The following is a 16919-nucleotide window of genomic DNA, read 5'->3' as shown; positions in this document are numbered from 1 at the left end:
ACTTAAAAATGTGCACTGTTGGCCGGGTGCGGTGGCTCAAGCCTGTAATCCTAGCACTTTGGGATCTGAGGCAGGAGGATCACTTGAGCTCAGGAGTTCAAGACCAGCCTGGCCAACATGGCAAAACCCCATCTCTACTAAAAATACAAAAAGTAACTGGGCATGGTGGTGAGCACCTGTAATCCCAGTTATTAGGGAGCTGAGGCAGTAGAATTGCTTGAACCCAGGAGGCAGAGGTTGCAGTGAGCCGGGATCCTGCCACTGCACTCCAACGTGGGTGACAGAGTGACACTCCCTTTCAAAAAAAAAAAAAAAAGTGCATTGTGTCTCGTTTTCTTTCCATTTATACGTTTATTTGACTCTAGTAAAGTCTCCTCTTCCTGCATGTACCCATATTCATGCAAGCAAATGTTAGCAAACTGCCCCAATAGCATTTTAATTAGTGCACATCTTTCTCTCTTTGCCACATTAAAATCTTTTCCCATTTTGTACTGCTAATATTTCTATTATGAAAAAAGACATAAGTAAATATATAGAAATACTTATATACATGTACACGCAAGAATGAAAGAGAGAAACGTAAACACTAAGGGAGATAGGGCTGGAATTTTTCTTCAATGTGTACAATCCAATATACTTTCAGTTTTCATTTCAACCTTCCTCAGTAGTTTCTGCCCAGCAACTGATGAGAAACATCACCTCTAAGCCAATCAAAAAACTAATTCTTCCAAAAAGAGATGATTATTCCTCACAATGACCAGACAGCCTCTGCTTCCTTTTTGTTTTCTTCCAAGTGGAGATTCAACCATAATAGAAAGAATGGAGAACTATTAACCGCCTTTCTTCGGTGGGTTGTGATTTTCAGAGGGGAATGTTGAGAGGTAAGCGGGGGAAGTTGATTAGAGCCTGGGCTACAATGCCTGGGAGGACACGGGCTGAATCGCCGAGAGTGGGCATGCAGGGAGAGTACTTGCCCAAAGAAAGGGGTATGTGGCTGAGGGAGTGTGCACACACACATGTGGACACACGGAAAGGGGAGAAGTAGTGTAAAGAATAAAGACCTGCAGAGGTTGGGGTTTCGTGAAGAAATAGTCCAATTGCATGTTCTTAACAACGTACTGTGGTCAGAAAAGGGCAAACAATCTTTAAAACCTGCTCTGGCCAACTCAAGGCATGTATTCTAAGAGATTCTAAAAAGACATGTCCCTTATAGATTCATATGTAAATTTGTCCATTACAGAAATATTAAAAATACAGAAAAAATCTGAACCAGCATACATATACAACAGGCAGGGGATAAACAGACAATGCATGGTTCAATCATAAAAGAGATTTCCATGCAGCCTTTAGGAATCGTGTTTTTAATGAAGGGCAATTATTGATAATTTTAACAATGTTAGATCCATACATTACACCTTGTTTTGTATCTTTTAGAAACAGTATGTGTTTTTCCTTTTACTCATCATTTCCCCAAAACCTAAAGAATGCTATCCAACGGATACAATCTATTTCATTGTATGAATATGCATTTTGTTTGTTTTGAGATGGAGTCTTGCTCTGTGACCCAGGCTGGAGTGCGGTGGTGCATTCTCAGCTCATTGCAGCCTGTTTCCCAGGTTCCAGCGATTCTCCTGCCACAGTCTCCTGGGTAGCTGAGGGGGTGCACACGCACACATGTGGACACACGGAAAGGGGAGAAGTAGTGCAAAGAATAAAGACCTGCAGAGTTTGGGATTTGGTCAAAAAATATTCTAATTGCATGTTCTTAAGAATTTATTGTGGTCACAAAAAGGCAAAAAATCTTTAAAATCTGTTCTGGCCAACTCAAGGCATCTATTCTAAGAATTTCTAAAAAGAGATGTCCCTTTTACATTCATATGTAAATCTGTTCATTTCAGAAATATTAAAAATATAGAAAAGTCTGAACCAGCATACATATACAACAGGCGGGGGATAGACAAAAAATGCATGTTTCAGTCATAAAAGAGATTTCCAAAAAGCCTTTAGGAGTTGTGTTTGTAACGAAGGGCAATTATTTATAATTTTAACAACGTTAGAGCCACACATTACACCTTGTTTTGTATCTTTTAGGAACAGTATGTGTTTTTCCTTTTATTCATCATTTCCCCAAAACCTATGGATACAACCTATTTCATTGTATGAATATACAATTTTTTTTTTTGAGATGGAGTCTTGCTCTGTTGCCCAGGCTGGAGCGCAGTGGTGCATTCTCAGTTCACTGCAGCCTGTTTCCCAGGTTCCAGCGATTCTCCTGTCTCAGCCTCCTGGGTAGCTGGGATTACAGGTGCATGCCACCATGCCCAGCTACTTTTTGTATTTTTAGTAGAGACAGAATTTTGCCATGTTGTCTAGGCTGGTCTCAAACTCCTGACCTCAGGTGATCTGCCTGCATCAGCCTCCCAAAGTGCTGGGATTACAGGCGTGAGCCACCACACCCGGCCTTTACAAATATTTTTTAACATTTCCCTAGTTTGGGCTATTTCTCTTTTCTGCATTTGGCTATTGTAGATTTTACTATATTGAACAGCCTAAAACATAAATTTTTGTCTTAGTTCCTGATTTTCTTTTTCTTCAATACTAATTCCTAAAAGTGGAACTTTTGGGTCAAAGTATACAACTTTTTTGTTTTCTTTAATAGCCGTTCCTTAGTAAAGCATATAACTTTTTTAAGGTCCTTGATATATACATAGTCAAAATACTTTGAGAAATATTTATGTTTTCACTACCAAAGTATATGACTACTACTATAGATATTTTATTTATTGATTGATTTGTAGAGATGGGGTTTCATTATGTTGACCAGGCTGTTCTTGAATTCCTGGGCTCCAGGGTTCCTCCCACCTCGACCTCCCAAATTGCAAGGATTACAGGCATGCACCACTGCTTAAACTTGTATTCCTTTATGCTTTTTTTCATTTGCAATATTGACTATAATCAGGAAAAAAAATAAATATCCTTTAGGAAGAAGAAAAATGGGCCGGGCGCGGTGGCTCAAACCTGTAATCCCAGCACTTTGGGAAGCCGAGATGGGCGGATCACGAGGTCAGGAGATCAAGACCATCCTGACTAACACGGTGAAACCCCGTCTCTACTAAAAAATACAAAAAAAAAACTAGCCGGGCGAGGTGGCGGGCACCTGTAGTCCCAGCTACTCGGGAGGCTGAGGCAGGAGAATGGCGTAAACCTGGAAGGCAGAGCTTGCAGTGAGCTGAGATCCGGCCACTGCACTCCAGCCTGGGCAACAGAGCAAGACTCCGTCTCAAAAAAAAAAAAAAAAAAGAAGAAGAAAAAGGTATATCTCACTCTAAGGACAGCAGAGAACGTGTTAACTCAGAGAAAATGATAATAAAAATGATACCCCCTCTATAGCAACATAAAGAGCAGTTTCCAGAAGCAAAAGATGTGGTGAAATGCAATGTTTGCTCTGGTTGGTTGCAAGATCCAGGCAGGTGTGGAGCATGGCCGGCTGCTCAGATCTCTGTTCCCTTGTTTCCTTTACATCCCTGCCCACCTCCCTCTGCAGATCTTGTTCACAGAGGCCACTCCCAGGCCAACTGCGAGAGAGATTATGGCTGCAGGCCTCATGCTCCTTTGTTTTGGAAGAAACTGTTGAGGAGTTAGTATTTACGGAGCAGCTAATATGTTCCTGTCACTATCGTAACTCATAATAATTATCGTTAAGTAATACATGAAAAGTTTTACATTTAAAGCATTCCAATATTTTCAAAGTAAAGGGAGCAAAAGGCCAAGAGTCCTTTCACTCACTAGCCTCTGATCTTCAGATTAGCATGCATCTTTTGAGAGTTTTTCAGGCATTTACATAAACAGTTATGCAGAAATGTATAGCTTTGCTTTTGTTTTTCAATTGAATCTTTAGTATAGTTCTGCAACATGCTTTTTGATCACTTAGAGTGTCTCCATTATCTAGGTTCATGACAATAAATCAACTCTTTTTACCTGCTGCATTGAATTCCTTCTGAGGGATGAGCCATCATTCCTCTAAGCAGTCTCCTGTTGGGTGGCTGGTTCAGTTGGTTACCACTTTTATACTTTAAAAATAGTGCTGCAGTGTCATTCTCACAGAGGCTTCTCTCTGCACCCATGCAAGTACTTTGCTGGACTAGACATCAGGAAGTGGAATTGCTGGGCCAATTGTGCACATTCTAAGTTTCACACTTCATGATATTGTATGAGTAAATAAAGTTCCAATGGTTTTGTCCCATGTCTGAGACCAAATAGCTTGTGAATCTTAGAGCCTTTACGTATTGCTTATCCTCTTTGTGTCCCTAAACCTTATATCGTGGGCCTGGCCCCTTGTGGGTGCTCAGTAAATATTTGTTGAATGACTTTATGAAGGTAAGAAAGAAAAGATAAGTAAGGCCTGGTCTTATTAGCAGCTGTCTGATCACTAGCCTTGGATTAAATGTGGTGGGTTCAGCCCCTGACAGACTTCAGGTCCCCCACCAGGCAGTCTTCCTGAATCCCACCAGGAGTCCACTGGTCCATGACTTGACCATGGTGATGGCCAAGAGTTGGGGCTTTGAGGAGTCCACAGTGTTGGACACCCACAGTAGTGGACCCTGGTAGAACCAGGGAGCCCAACGAAGAGGGTCCTGCATGAATCAGAGGGGATTGTGGTAGGTTGGACTTGGCAGGGGAAGTTTGGGGAAGTCATAGGATTCTGAATATTGTCAAACAGTAGAGTGAGGATTTTATGATCGAATAACTGATGTGCATTTCACATAGACATGTTTTTGCAGGTGGTTTTCAATGTTGGGACTCAAACGTAAAGACACTAAAGGACAGAAATCTTTGGCAGAGGTAAGATCTTCTTCGGTCACCATACTTGAGTTAACTGTAGGGAAGTGGAGGTTTCCATCTGGAATTCTATAGCTTCTTCCAGGTCATAGAGTCTACCCCCCACCTTCTGGTGTCTCCAGATATGAAGCATGAATGAAAATGGGAAATTTCCTGGCCTTCCTTCTTCTCAGCTTTCATGTCTGCGTCCTTTTGCTTCAGCTGCTCATGCCTCACTCAGGTAGGGAATGATTCCACACTTGTTTCTGAAGCAGACAATTACCTGATTATGTCCTCATAGGACTTTTGACTCCTTCCCATACCTGAAGTCCATCCTGACCTGAGGGTTCACGTGTCACTAAGAGACAAATGGTGCTTCTGTTAAGATTGGTTTCCCCCTCTAGATTCTTTTTTTTTTTTTTTTTTTTTTTTGAGATAGAGTCTCACTCTGTCACCCAGTCTGGAGTGCAGTGGCGCGATCTCAGCTCACTGCAAGCGCCGCCTCTCGGGTTCGCGCCATTTTCCTGCCTCAGCCTTCTGAGTAGCTGGGACTGCAGGTGTCAGCCAACGCACCCGGCTAAATCTTTTTTTTTTTTTTTTTTTTTTTTGAGATGGAGTCTTGCTCTGTCACCCAGGCTGGAGTGCAGTGGCCGGATCTCAGCTCACTGCAAGCTCCTCCTCTCGGGTTCACGCCATTCTCCTGCCTCAGCCTCCCAAGTAGCTGGGACTACAGGCACCCGCCACCTCGCCTGGCTAGTTTTTTGTATTTTTTTAGTAGGACGGGGTTTCACCGTGTTAGCCAGGATGGTCTCGATCTCCTGACCTCGTGATCCACCCATCTTGGCCTCCCAAAGTGCTGGGATTACAGGCTTGAGCCACAGCGCCCAGCCTCTTTTTTTTTATTTTTTAGTGGAGGTGGGGTTTCACCACGGTCTCCTGACTTTGTGATCAGCCCTCCTCGGCCTCCCAAAGTGCTGGGATTATAGGCATGAGCCACCACGCCCAGCCTCCCCCTAGATTCTTGGTATCTCGCCTTCCCTGTCTGAGAAGCACCCTTCCTCTCCTGACCCCAACTCCAATACCCTCTGACAGATCCTCCCCCTTGTGCCAACAGCTCAGTTTGCTGTGGTTGGACCCTCTGGGCCCATCCTGGCCATGGTAGGTGAAGATGCTGATCTGCCCTGTCACCTATTCCCAACCATGAGCGCAGAGACCATGGAGCTGAGGTGGGTGAGTTCCAACCTAAGGCAGGTGGTGAACGTGTATGCAGATGGAAAGAAAGTGGAAGACAGGCAGAGTGCAGCGTATCGAGGGAGAACTTCGATTCTACGGGATGGCATCACTGCAGGGAAGGCTGCTCTCCGAATACACAACGTCACAGCCTCTGACAGTGGAAAGTACTTGTGTTATTTCCAAGATGGCGACTTCTATGAAAAAGCCCTGGTGGAGCTGAAGGTTGCAGGTGAGCCTCCAGGTTTTGTTCTGAGAACACTTCTCTGTAGGATCTAGAGCAGATGCAGAGTCCCTCTTGCAAAAGCACTGCAGACACCCCTGGCTGCTCACTAGCAATTGCCTGCACTGCCTTCCAACTTAGCTTGTCTGAGGCCTTTAAGAAAGACACAGGTTTTCCTTTAGGAAGAATTCCTGCTGTGCCCTACATGCTCAAGTAATGAAATCCCTTCTGCTGGCCACCAGAGAAATAAGCGAAGTGAGGGAGGAGGGATAGGAAGCATAAGAAATCATCTCTTCAGTGAGAGGTACACAGTCATTCGTGTATAGTTGTGTACCAGGTGGCTTCTGTGGCCCCACTAGGTACATGCTATTGTGGGCCCTAGAAGACTGGGCTTTTGGGACTGTATCTGCTGCCAATGTTCTCGAGCCAATGACCCTAGAATATACCTGTAGTCATGGGAGCTGTGTTTCTTACTTGTTGCATTGAGGAAGAACACACATCATGGGGAGCTGTGGCGGAGTCTCAGTGAGAAGCTGTTAGAGCCGACTTAGTATGTAATTTGGGCTTGTGTTAGGGGATTTGGGAGGAGGGTTTATAGACTTCAGCCTCTGCTCTGGATGAGATGTTGTCAGGAAGGTGTGCACAGGTTGATTCTATGAGTGAGAACCTTAATCTTATCTAGGAAGAAGGAGACTAGGGTGAGACTGAAGCTGTAATTGATGAAGGGACAGCAATCCTTGATTGTCGATGGGGGATGTTTGGTCATTGCTGTGGTTTGCACAGTGTTCATGTTTTTCTCTATGCTCACACAGGATGTGGGGTGGTCTTGTTTTTCCCATGATCCATCATAGTCACAAAGTGCCATCATCTGATGCTGGTGTTCTGTGAAATCCCTTTTGTTCAACAGGAGGACACTGAATCCTGTTGTTGCTTCCAGATGAGGGGGCTGCCCTTTTCTTTCTCAGTGCAATCCTTTTCCCTGTGGCTTCTGTTTAAGGGTTTGGTCAGTAGGGATCTGTAGCAGATGCAGAAGGGAGGGAGAGAAAATAGAGGTCTGGGTGCTTATTCCCTGGCTTCCTTCCTGCAAGGTACCCTCGGCCTGACTGCATTGCCTTGCTGAAGGTCACTGTCCCTCTCAAGAAAGTCCTCAATGCATAAATATCTTCTTTTATGTCTTCAAAACAGCTCCCTCTCCTTCTCCCTCTGGTAACTGGAGTGGGTGGGAATAGCCCCACTGTCACTGACCCTGGGATACTGCACTCATTCATGTAGCTTTCTCCTCACCAGGACCACACTTTTGTAAGCAGCTCTGAAATGAAATTCTTCTTGAATTACGGAATGTGAGCGTGCCCTGATTCCTTTTGAGACCCTCCATGACATAGGAGCTCTCAAGAATTTAGGTTGATTCATCCTTCCACAGCACTGGGTTCTGATCTTCACATTGACGTGAAGGGTTATGAGGATGGAGGGATCCATCTGGAGTGCAGGTCCACTGGCTGGTACCCCCAACCCCAAATACGGTGGAGCAACGACAAGGGAGAGAACATCCCGGCTGTGGAAGCACCTGTGTTTGTAGATGGAGTGGGCCTGTATGCAGTAGCAGCATCCGTGATCCTGAGAGGCAGCTCTGGGGAGGGTGTTTCCTGTACCATCAGAAGTTCCCTCCTCGGTCTGGAAAAGACAACCAGCATTTCCATCGCAGGTCAGTACCTGCTTGCCTCAGATTTTCTGAACTGAGCTGTGGCAGTTGAATGAAGGGGGAGGTGTTAGTGTCTGCAGTCAACCTGGGTCTCTGCACTGAATATAAGGCCCAAAGCACGGACTTGGAGACTCCTCCTTGCACCAGGGGAGCTTCTCTCCTCCATAAAGCTGTTCATGACACAAACATTTACTGAACATTTTCTGTCTGCCAGAAAATGTGACAGGCAATGGGAATTGGGGAATAATTGTTAAGATAAGCTGCTTATGTAAAGTCAAATGACAGAAAGGGAAAACATGTATGTATGTGTGTGTGTATATATATATGTGTGTGTGTGTGTATATATATATTTACAAACCCATATCATAGAGAAAGAGCTAATCTCCTTGAGACAGAAGATTTTAAAAACTGAGTAAAACATTTTAACAAAGGTCATACATTGTTTAATTTACAGAAAAGGAAATAACCCACCAATGAGTGCTCATTCTCACTCATTAGAGAAACATACTGAATCATTTTTCACTTATGGTATTGGCAAAAATCAAAACAAACATCTGTTGGTTGATAACACATGGTTATGGCAGGAATGTAGGAAGACTGTGACTCCTAGGCATATGCAGGGATGACTTGTATTTTTGGTGTGCATTAGCACAACCTCTATTGGGGACTACATAACAATATCCAAACTACATCTTTAGTAATCCAAAATTCTGCTTCTGGGAATTGATTTGGTAGATAAACTTGCATTTGTGTGAGATGATCCAGGTAAAAAGTTATTTTTTATAGCACTGATTATAACTGCACAAGGTTGGAAACTATGCAGATGTTCACTGCATGCAATGGATACCACTCAAGTGTGAAAGAAAAAAGAGAGAATTCTCTCTATACTGAAGAAGAAAAACCTCCAAGATTAACTTTGCACAGAAAGAGCAAAATGCAGAGTGGTGTGTACGGAATGCTATCTTCAGTGCAAATGAGAGGAAAAACAAGCATATATTTTTATTCACAATTTTAAGTTAACAAGCAGTGTCATAACACCCACTAGGTGTCAGGCACTTTATAAGTTTTAATTTAATCCTTCTCACTTCAGGAGAAGGGCAGTAGGAACAGAGAGGTTAAGTAATTAGTCTAAAGTCACACCGCAAGTCACCTAAAGGAGCCAGCATTGACATCCAGGGCCTCCAGCTCCAAAGTTCCTGTTCTTAAGCATCATATTAAGTAGACTAATTTGAAGTCAAAAAAGGGAGGGTGGGAGGGAGGACTGGGTGGATGGGAGACTTGTGTGACTTTTTATACATGTATTTGTGAACCATGTGCATGTGTTACCTATTAAAAAGTTGAATTAGAAAAAAAGTGTATGATATTCTCTAGTCACTCACTTTCCACATGAGAGGCAGACATCTCAAGAGAAGGAATAGTAGCAGCCTCTAGTGGAGGTTTATCAAAGTCTTACTCACTGTCCTCTGAGATTTTAGGATGAGAAAGATTATTTAACCTTGTGAGATAGATTCCGTGCCCCGTGACCTGGGGTGAGCAGCTAACACCTGGGGTGCTGCAGTCTGGGGAGGCTGAGTGCACCGGCCCCCATGGCCCACAGCACTTCCCTTCACAGGCCCGTTCTTCAGGAGGGCCCAGAGCTGGATCGCTGCCCTGGCAGGGACCCTGCCTGTCTTGCTGCTGCTTCTTGGGGGAGCTGGTTACTTCCTGTGGCGACAGCAGGAGGAAAAAAAGACTCTGTTCAGAAAGAAAAAGAGAGAGCAAGAGTTGAGAGAACTGGCATGGAGCACAGTGAAGCAAGAAAAAAGCACAAGAGGTAGCTGACCCCGGAGTTTACCTGAGCCCCTGGCTTACAGGCCAAAGCCCAAAGACCTCATACCCATCCCCACCCCAGAACTGGGTTGTTTTTAAGGTTTATTTTTTAGAGAACTCCCTCACCTGTAACAGTTCATTATTTTTTCTGCTTATTTTCCAGAGAAGCTCCTGGAGGAAATCAGTAAGTTCCCATTCCCCCAGAGACCCAGGCATGTCTTCCTGTCCCTGCTTTATGAGCCTTGATGCATCTTCCCTGTTCCTTCCATTGCAGGGTGGAGAAGTATGCAGTACACAGTTTGTAAGTGACTGACATTTTCTCTGAATTTGAATCTTTAACTGTCTGTGCTTGAATAGTTTCCACTCTTAACTTTTTCCCCAAGGTTAGGAAGTGGTCTTAGATCTCTTTGACTAAGGAAAGAAAATAAATGTGCCAATTCCTAGTCATTGCCAAAAAAAAAAAAAAGAAAGAAAAGAAAAAAGAAAAAGAATGTGACTCATTGGAATAACACCCAGGAGAAGTGTTTCTTTTTCGCTTTCTTTCTCTCTCTCAGCTACTCTCCAAGAAAAGATGCCTTCAATTTCTCTCTACCAGGGGCCACAGACTCTATAGCCCTGCAAAGCACTGAGGAATATCCAGGGGCACACTTGTAAAGGAAGGGGGAAGAGGTGGATGAAGTTCACTCTCTATGGTAGGAACTTCACTCTTCATTTTACATAATCTATAGGCTCCAGAGAAGACAAAGAAGAACAAAAGATAACAAAGAACAAGAAAATCAGAAAAGAGAGAGGGAGAAAACTGTGTCTAATAAACAAGAGTGGCTTGAATGGTTTCTCAGTTGGTACCAATTTATTCTAACTGGCTTCAAAAACTAGTTTCTGAAATTGCTCATTAAATTTCCCAAATTCTTTTCAGGGTAAGGTAGGAAATTACAAATTTAAATAGAAGGATCTTGCATACACACACACACACACACACACACACATATATATATATGCATATAGATATGGTGACACCTCTGCCTAGGTATAGCAGTATAGATACATTCCAAATATATCAGCTGAACACCATCAGGAAGGAACTCTCACAGTGTCTGCCATGTTACTAGTATTCGACTGATGTTCCTGGATTTGATATTAAGAACGACACCATAGAAAGAATTGAACCTGCAGAGGAGGAAGATACAGGTGGTTTAAAAAAAAAAAAAGAAAGAAAAAAGAAAAGAAAAAGATTAAATTAATGTAAAGTCAAGGGAATAGGGCCAAATCAAACATGGCAAGTTAAGGTGACATCTCTACCTTTCTTTCATTGTAGTGGGAGAGAGACCTTCAGCCTATAATGGTGAGTGAGCCTGATGCTCTCTGAGTTTGCTGGGACACGTGCCATGAACATTTCAACCTTTTCTCTGCTGTGACCCACTGATGTTCTCATTTGCATGAATCAGATTTAACCAAAAGACTCAATTTCTCTATGGTGAGGGGTTGATTTCTGCTTTTCTGGAGAATTTGAGAGACTCCTGACCCTACACACCCCCTTGCAAAGCCTGGCCATGCAGCCTGTACCCTTCATGACAGAGGGAACAGAGCCCACCATTTTTTAGAAAGTGCCACCTCTGATCCATCAGAGTTGTCGAGAAGGAAGGCTGGACTCTGGAAGAGATTCACAAGAAAAGGAGAGAAAACATGTAGTGAGGAGAGAATGCAGTGGGGAAAGTACAAGAATACTGACCTTTTCCTTATCTGTGTCTCCTTCCTTTCAGAATGGAAAAAGGCCCTCTTCAAGCCAGGTGAGTAAATCACTGTATGTTCCCTGGACCAACAACCTGAGGGACTATATTCCTTTTCCTGTTTGCTTCTCCAACTGTTGTGATTTGGGGAAGAAAAGCTCCCATGACTAGGAATTTGGGGTAGGCAACAATAAATTCCAATCTGAAGAGTGGACCCATCTCTAAGACCCTTCCCACTGAGAGCCCAGGGAACCAGGGTGATTAGATCTCTTGGGATTCCTCAGACCTTCCTGGGAAGGAAGACACAGAAAGGGTGGAGCTGAGGGGAAGGAGGCACACACTGAGTGATACTGCAGGGAGAGTGAGGATGGAAATGCCAAGGAGAGGAGGCAATGGCTTCCCAAAGAACTTAGTCCTTCCCAGACTTCTCATGCCACCTACTGCCAGTGCCTCCTCAAAAAACGTAATGCTTCTGAGCTTTGGCCTCCATATTTTTAAGTGATGATTTCAAACTGTGTTTGTGGGGGTTGAGGTGAAGACTGAAGGAATAATACATATCCATTGGTCAAAAACCTAGTAAGAAGGAGATGATGAATTCAAACTGGGTGGCTGAAGGTTTGCGGAAAGGAGGGTTAAGGGAAAGCAACAAAGAAAAGTGCAGTGCCCCCATGGTTCCCAACAGTGGGGAGCTGTCTCCACCCCTAGCCTGGGAGGGGTAGGGAGGGGAGGCAGTTACGGGAACCCAGAGAAAGAGGTAGCTCAAAGACAGGGCTTCCTGAGAAGACTCGTCAGGCCTTGTTAGAGCCACACCAGCTGCTGCAGGCAGAGAGGAAGCAGGAAAATAAACGGTGTGTCTCTCATTTCTTTCTCCTTCCAATCTTCTATCAGGGCCTCCCATTGGCCAAACCCAACAGCAAACCAGAGGACAAGGGAGCCCAGTGACACTGTCCTTAGAGGGCAGATTCCCGGGGCCCAAAAGAGTGTGGAGAAAGTTAAAGGGTGGAGAGTGAATCTAGGTCATATAAGGCCCCACATAGAGCCCAGCACAGAGACAGCCTTGCAGCTATTAGAACATCAGGAACTTCCTTCGTGCCCTGCCGTAGGCTGAATAAATAACATGATTCCCCTATACTATGCTAGAGATTCATATTTTTATCCCCATTTTTCAGGTGAGGGAATGCTTTAGACGAGGCTCCACCTTGTTAAATAAATTGGATGTGTGGGAAAATAGACTGCAGAAAAGGGGTACACATTTAGCTCATGAGTGGTCAAATGAAAGTTGAAAATTGACCTCTGATCATAAAGCATTAGTGGGCTCATAAAGCATTAGAGTCAATGTGGGGAGGAAAACAAGAAAAACATAGAAAGAGGATGCTTGCTGCTTCCTGAGGCAGCATCAGGGTGTTGGGTTAGGCAGATGCTGAGGCAACTCTCATTTCACCCTCCTCTTCCCCTCTGGACACAAGATACCTGGGGCTTTCTCTCCTGGCATCAATGAGAGAGTCACATTTAGGGAAGGCTAGGGATGCCGGGCTCTGGACTCAGGTCTCCTCAGCACAGCCCAGGCCTTGCATGCTGAGGCTCTGAAATCCAGGAAAAATGGTTGACCCCATGGACACTTCCTCAAACTCTCTACAGCGGATGTGATTCTGGATCCCAAAACAGCAAACCCCATCCTCCTTGTTTCTGAGGACCAGAGGAGTGTGCAGCGTGCCAAGGAGCCCCAGGATCTGCCAGACAACCCTGAGAGATTTGATTGGCATTATTGTGTTCTCGGCTGTGAGAGCTTCATGTCAGGGAGACATTACTGGGAGGTGGAGGTAGGGGACAGGAAAGAGTGGCATATAGGGGTGTGTAGTAAGAATGTGCAGAGAAAAGGTTGGGTCAAAATGACACCTGAGAACGGATTCTGGACTATGGGACTGACTGATGGGAAAAAGTATCGGACTCTAACTGAGCCCAGAACCAACCTGGAACTTCCTGAATCCCCTAGGAAAGTGGGGGTCTTCCTGGACTATGAGACTGGAGATATCTCATTCTACAATGCTGTGAATGGATCCCATATTCATACTTTCCTGGACGTCTCCTTCTCTGAGCCTCTATATCCTGTTTTCAGAATTTTGACTTCGGAGCCCACTGCCCTGACCATTTGTCCAGCGCCAAAAGAAGAAGAGAGTTCCTCCAATTCTGACCGAGTGGTGATCATTAGGTGTCTCCCTAGAGACACCAGTGACCCTGGGCTTAGCTAGGGAAAGTGGGGAGCCTCAGGCTGAAGTAACTTGTCTCTGCTTCTCCCTGCCCAGCTTAGAGCTGAGGGCCTCCCCCTCTACAGCAACCAATCACAACCATAAAGCTACAGGCACACACTGAAGCACTTTACTGATACTCATTCAATTATTCATATGCCAGTTGTTTGAGTTTAGTACCACCTTATTGTCCTCTTAGACAGATAAGGAAACTGGGGTGCAGAAAAGTGAATTAACTTTACAAAGTAGACATGACTACTTAATAACAGAGCTGGGATCTAAACAGCAGTAACTAACATTAATGGAGAACTTAAAAATGTTCTGAGTGCTGTGTTATGAGCTTTGGTGGATGTCACTCCTTTAATCCTCACAACACCCTGTCAGGTAGTCTCATTTTGCAAATATGGAAGCTGAGGCAGGGCAACATTAAGTAACTTACATAACTCATGCAGTAATTTGTGCAGCTGGGAGATGGTCAGCTTCAGTCCCTGGCCATTTGCCCATTCTTTTCCACCGGATTCTTCGCTGATAGGAAGAACCCACCTGTAGCCCTGAGGTTCTTTTCCCAGGACAGCTCCAGGGTAAGGATCATTGTAGGTGGTTGTGGAGTTGACACTCCTGTTGACTCCTTCCCAGCTAATTATCAGAGCCTTAGACCCAGCACTCCTTGGATTAGCTCTGCAGAGTGTCTTGGTTGAGAGAATAACCTCATAGTACCCACATGACATGTGACTTGGAATGAGACTAGAGGCCCCTCGCAATAAATAATGGGGCACAGATGTGTGCCCACCCAAAAATGTGATAAGTGATATCGCAGCCAGAACCAGCCTTCTTACAGTCAAGGTTTCCAGACAGAACAAATACCCTAAAGACTCTCTGTGATATAGGAAATTTGGATGAAGGAAGCTAGAAGAATTACAGGGATGGTTTTAATCCCACTATGGACTCAGTCTTCTGGAAATAGGTCTGTCCACCCCTGGTCATTGGTGGATGTTAAACCCATATTCCTTTCAACTGATGCCTGCTAGGGAAAACTACTCCTCATTATCATCACTATTATTGCTCACCACTGTATCCCCTCTACTTGGCAAGTGGTTGTCAAGTTCTAGTCATTTAATAAAGTGTTAATAATGCTTACTCCTCAACTTGGCTTTTTCTAGACTGTGGAGTCTACTCAGCAAAGAGGAGTAGTCTGCACACCCACTGTACTCACCACAGTCTCAGTTTACCTCACTACAGCATTTTCACAAAACCCTTATTGGGTGCATTTTCTATTGCTGCCATCTGAATTATCAGAAATTTATAAACATTCTTTTTTTGTTTTGTTTTGTTTTGTTTTGTTTTTGAGACTGGATCATACCACTCCCAGGCTGGAGTACAATCTCAGCTCACTGCAACCTCCGCCTCCCAGGTTCAAGCTATTCTCCTGCCTTAGCCTCCCGAGTAGCTGGGATTACAGGTGTGTGCCACCACGCCCGGCTAATTTTTTGTATTTTTAGTACAGATGGGGTTTCACCATGTTGTCCAAGATGGTCTTGATCTCCTGATTTCGTGGTCCACCCACCTCGGCCTCCCAAAGTGCTGGGATTACAGGCATGAGCCACCGCGCCTCGCCTCAGAAATTCATAAACTTAAAGCAAAACAAATGTATTATCTCACTGTTCGGTAGGTGAGAAGTCCCACAGGAATCTCACCAGGCTAGAATCAAGGTGTCTGCAGGCTGGATTCTTTTCTGGAGTCTCTAAGGAAGAAACTGTTTCCTTGCTTATTCAGATTGTTGACAGAATCAGTTCCTTTCATTTATAGGACTGAGGTCCCAGTTGTTTCCCGGTTTTTAGCTAAGGGCTGTACCCACTTCTAGAGGCTGCCACACTCTGGCTCCTAGCTCGCTTCCTGTATCTTCAAAGCAGCAACAGTGCGTTGAGGCTCATCTCCTAGGTCTTTTTCTCATTGTATCTCTCTGATTCTTTCACCTTCTCCTTTTTTTTTTTCACTTCTTTACTTTTTTTTTTTTCCTCTTCTTTGACAAGGACTCACTCTGTCACCCAGGCTGAAGTAGAGTGGCATGATCTCAGCTCACCACATATTTTGTCACCTGGGCTCAAGTAATCCCCCCACCTTAGCTTCCCAAGTAGCTGGGACCACAGGCCCATATCACCATGCCGGAGTATTTTCCTGTAGAGACAGGGTCTCGCCAAGTTGCCCAGGCTGGTCTCAAACTCCTGAGCTCAAGCAATCTACCCACCTTGGTCTCCCAAAGTGCTGGGTTTGTAGGCGTGAACCACTGCGCTCAGTCTGCCTTTTACTTTTAAAGACTCCTATGATTAAACTGAGATCACCCAGACAATTTAGAATAATCTTTCTATTTTAAGGTCCATAATCTTAATTCTGTGTAAAATTCATTTTACTGTGTTATACATTCTTTTCATAACTTTCATAGTGGATATAGCTCCAAGGGTGGGTGGGGGCAGCACTATTCAGCTCACCACACTGATTTGGGAAGAGATCCCAGGAAACACAAGTGCAGAAATAAATTGAGAAATGAAAGAAAGCCACTTACATGAGAAATGGGATAAAGGGTTCACTCATGAGTCAGTTACCATGTGGATAACTTGGCTCAATCCCTTTTAGGACTCCGTAAGAAACCATGTTAAATGTGTGATATAGCTCAGAATCTTCCTAAGGACTACAGGGCCTGAGACTTTATCTCCACTTCCCATCCTCCTTTGCTTGAATTGGTTGAAGGTTGGCCTGGGAGTGTTAATTCTAATGCACTTTAAGATTGAGTTATATAACTGCAGAAAAGCAACTATCACGGGTGTGATAAAGCTCACAGGCAAAGGAGAAGGGAAATACTCACTGGAGGTGGGGAGGTTGTCATCTTTGCAGAAAACTGTGCCTCAGCTATTGGCAAACTGTGATAGGCCAAGAGAATATGGGATGGGACATCAACAGTGCCTGTTCTAAGGGCTCTGCCTCTGAGAATATAGTGAACACCTTTCAAGGTCTCTCTACCCTCCCTGTACCATATTTAGCATTAGTGACCTCTTCTCTTCCAATACATGTCCATATCACGTGGCCCTGCAGCCTCACCACATGGACTGGGTCTGGGATGGACATCCGACCCAGGCTAGGCCAGAGAACCAAGTTACATGTGACCAGTTACA

The 16919-nt window shown here is 44.4% G+C and overlaps 2 protein-coding genes across 5 annotated transcripts in view; both read left to right on the top strand.

Annotated features, from left to right (window-relative positions):
- The first annotated feature begins 743 nt into the window (after positions 1-743).
- Positions 744-14086, top strand: LOC102142213 (butyrophilin subfamily 3 member A1). Its single transcript, XM_065544303.2, is given in 13 exon segments — positions 744-881; positions 4782-4842; positions 4915-5059; positions 5933-6280; positions 7692-7973; positions 9583-9783; positions 9943-9963; positions 10054-10080; positions 11095-11121; positions 11540-11566; positions 13145-13713; positions 13715-13786; positions 13789-14086. Coding segments are annotated over 11 exon segments (1728 nt in total). The 5' UTR covers positions 744-881; positions 4782-4842; positions 4915-4974; the 3' UTR covers positions 13858-14086.
- Positions 10054-16919, top strand: part of LOC123572767 (butyrophilin subfamily 2 member A1) — a 31639-nt gene continuing 24773 nt past the window's right edge. The window contains exons 1-3 of one of the 4 annotated variants that reach the window (XM_045389995.3): positions 10054-10080; positions 11095-11121; positions 11540-11566. The gene's annotated coding sequence lies outside the window, so the exon portion shown is untranslated. Of the gene's footprint in view, positions 10081-10376; positions 10472-11010; positions 11122-11539; positions 11567-15190; positions 15212-16919 lie in introns of those variants that run through there. The other 3 variants (XM_074038699.1, XM_074038703.1, XM_074038700.1) reach the window with 3 other exon arrangements.

This window comes from Macaca fascicularis, chromosome 4, assembly GCF_037993035.2.
Source record: "Macaca fascicularis isolate 582-1 chromosome 4, T2T-MFA8v1.1".
Classification (NCBI taxonomy): Eukaryota; Metazoa; Chordata; class Mammalia; order Primates; family Cercopithecidae; genus Macaca; species Macaca fascicularis.
Note: the sequence above shows the minus strand (reverse complement) of the source record. Positions and strands in the feature narration are given on the sequence as shown.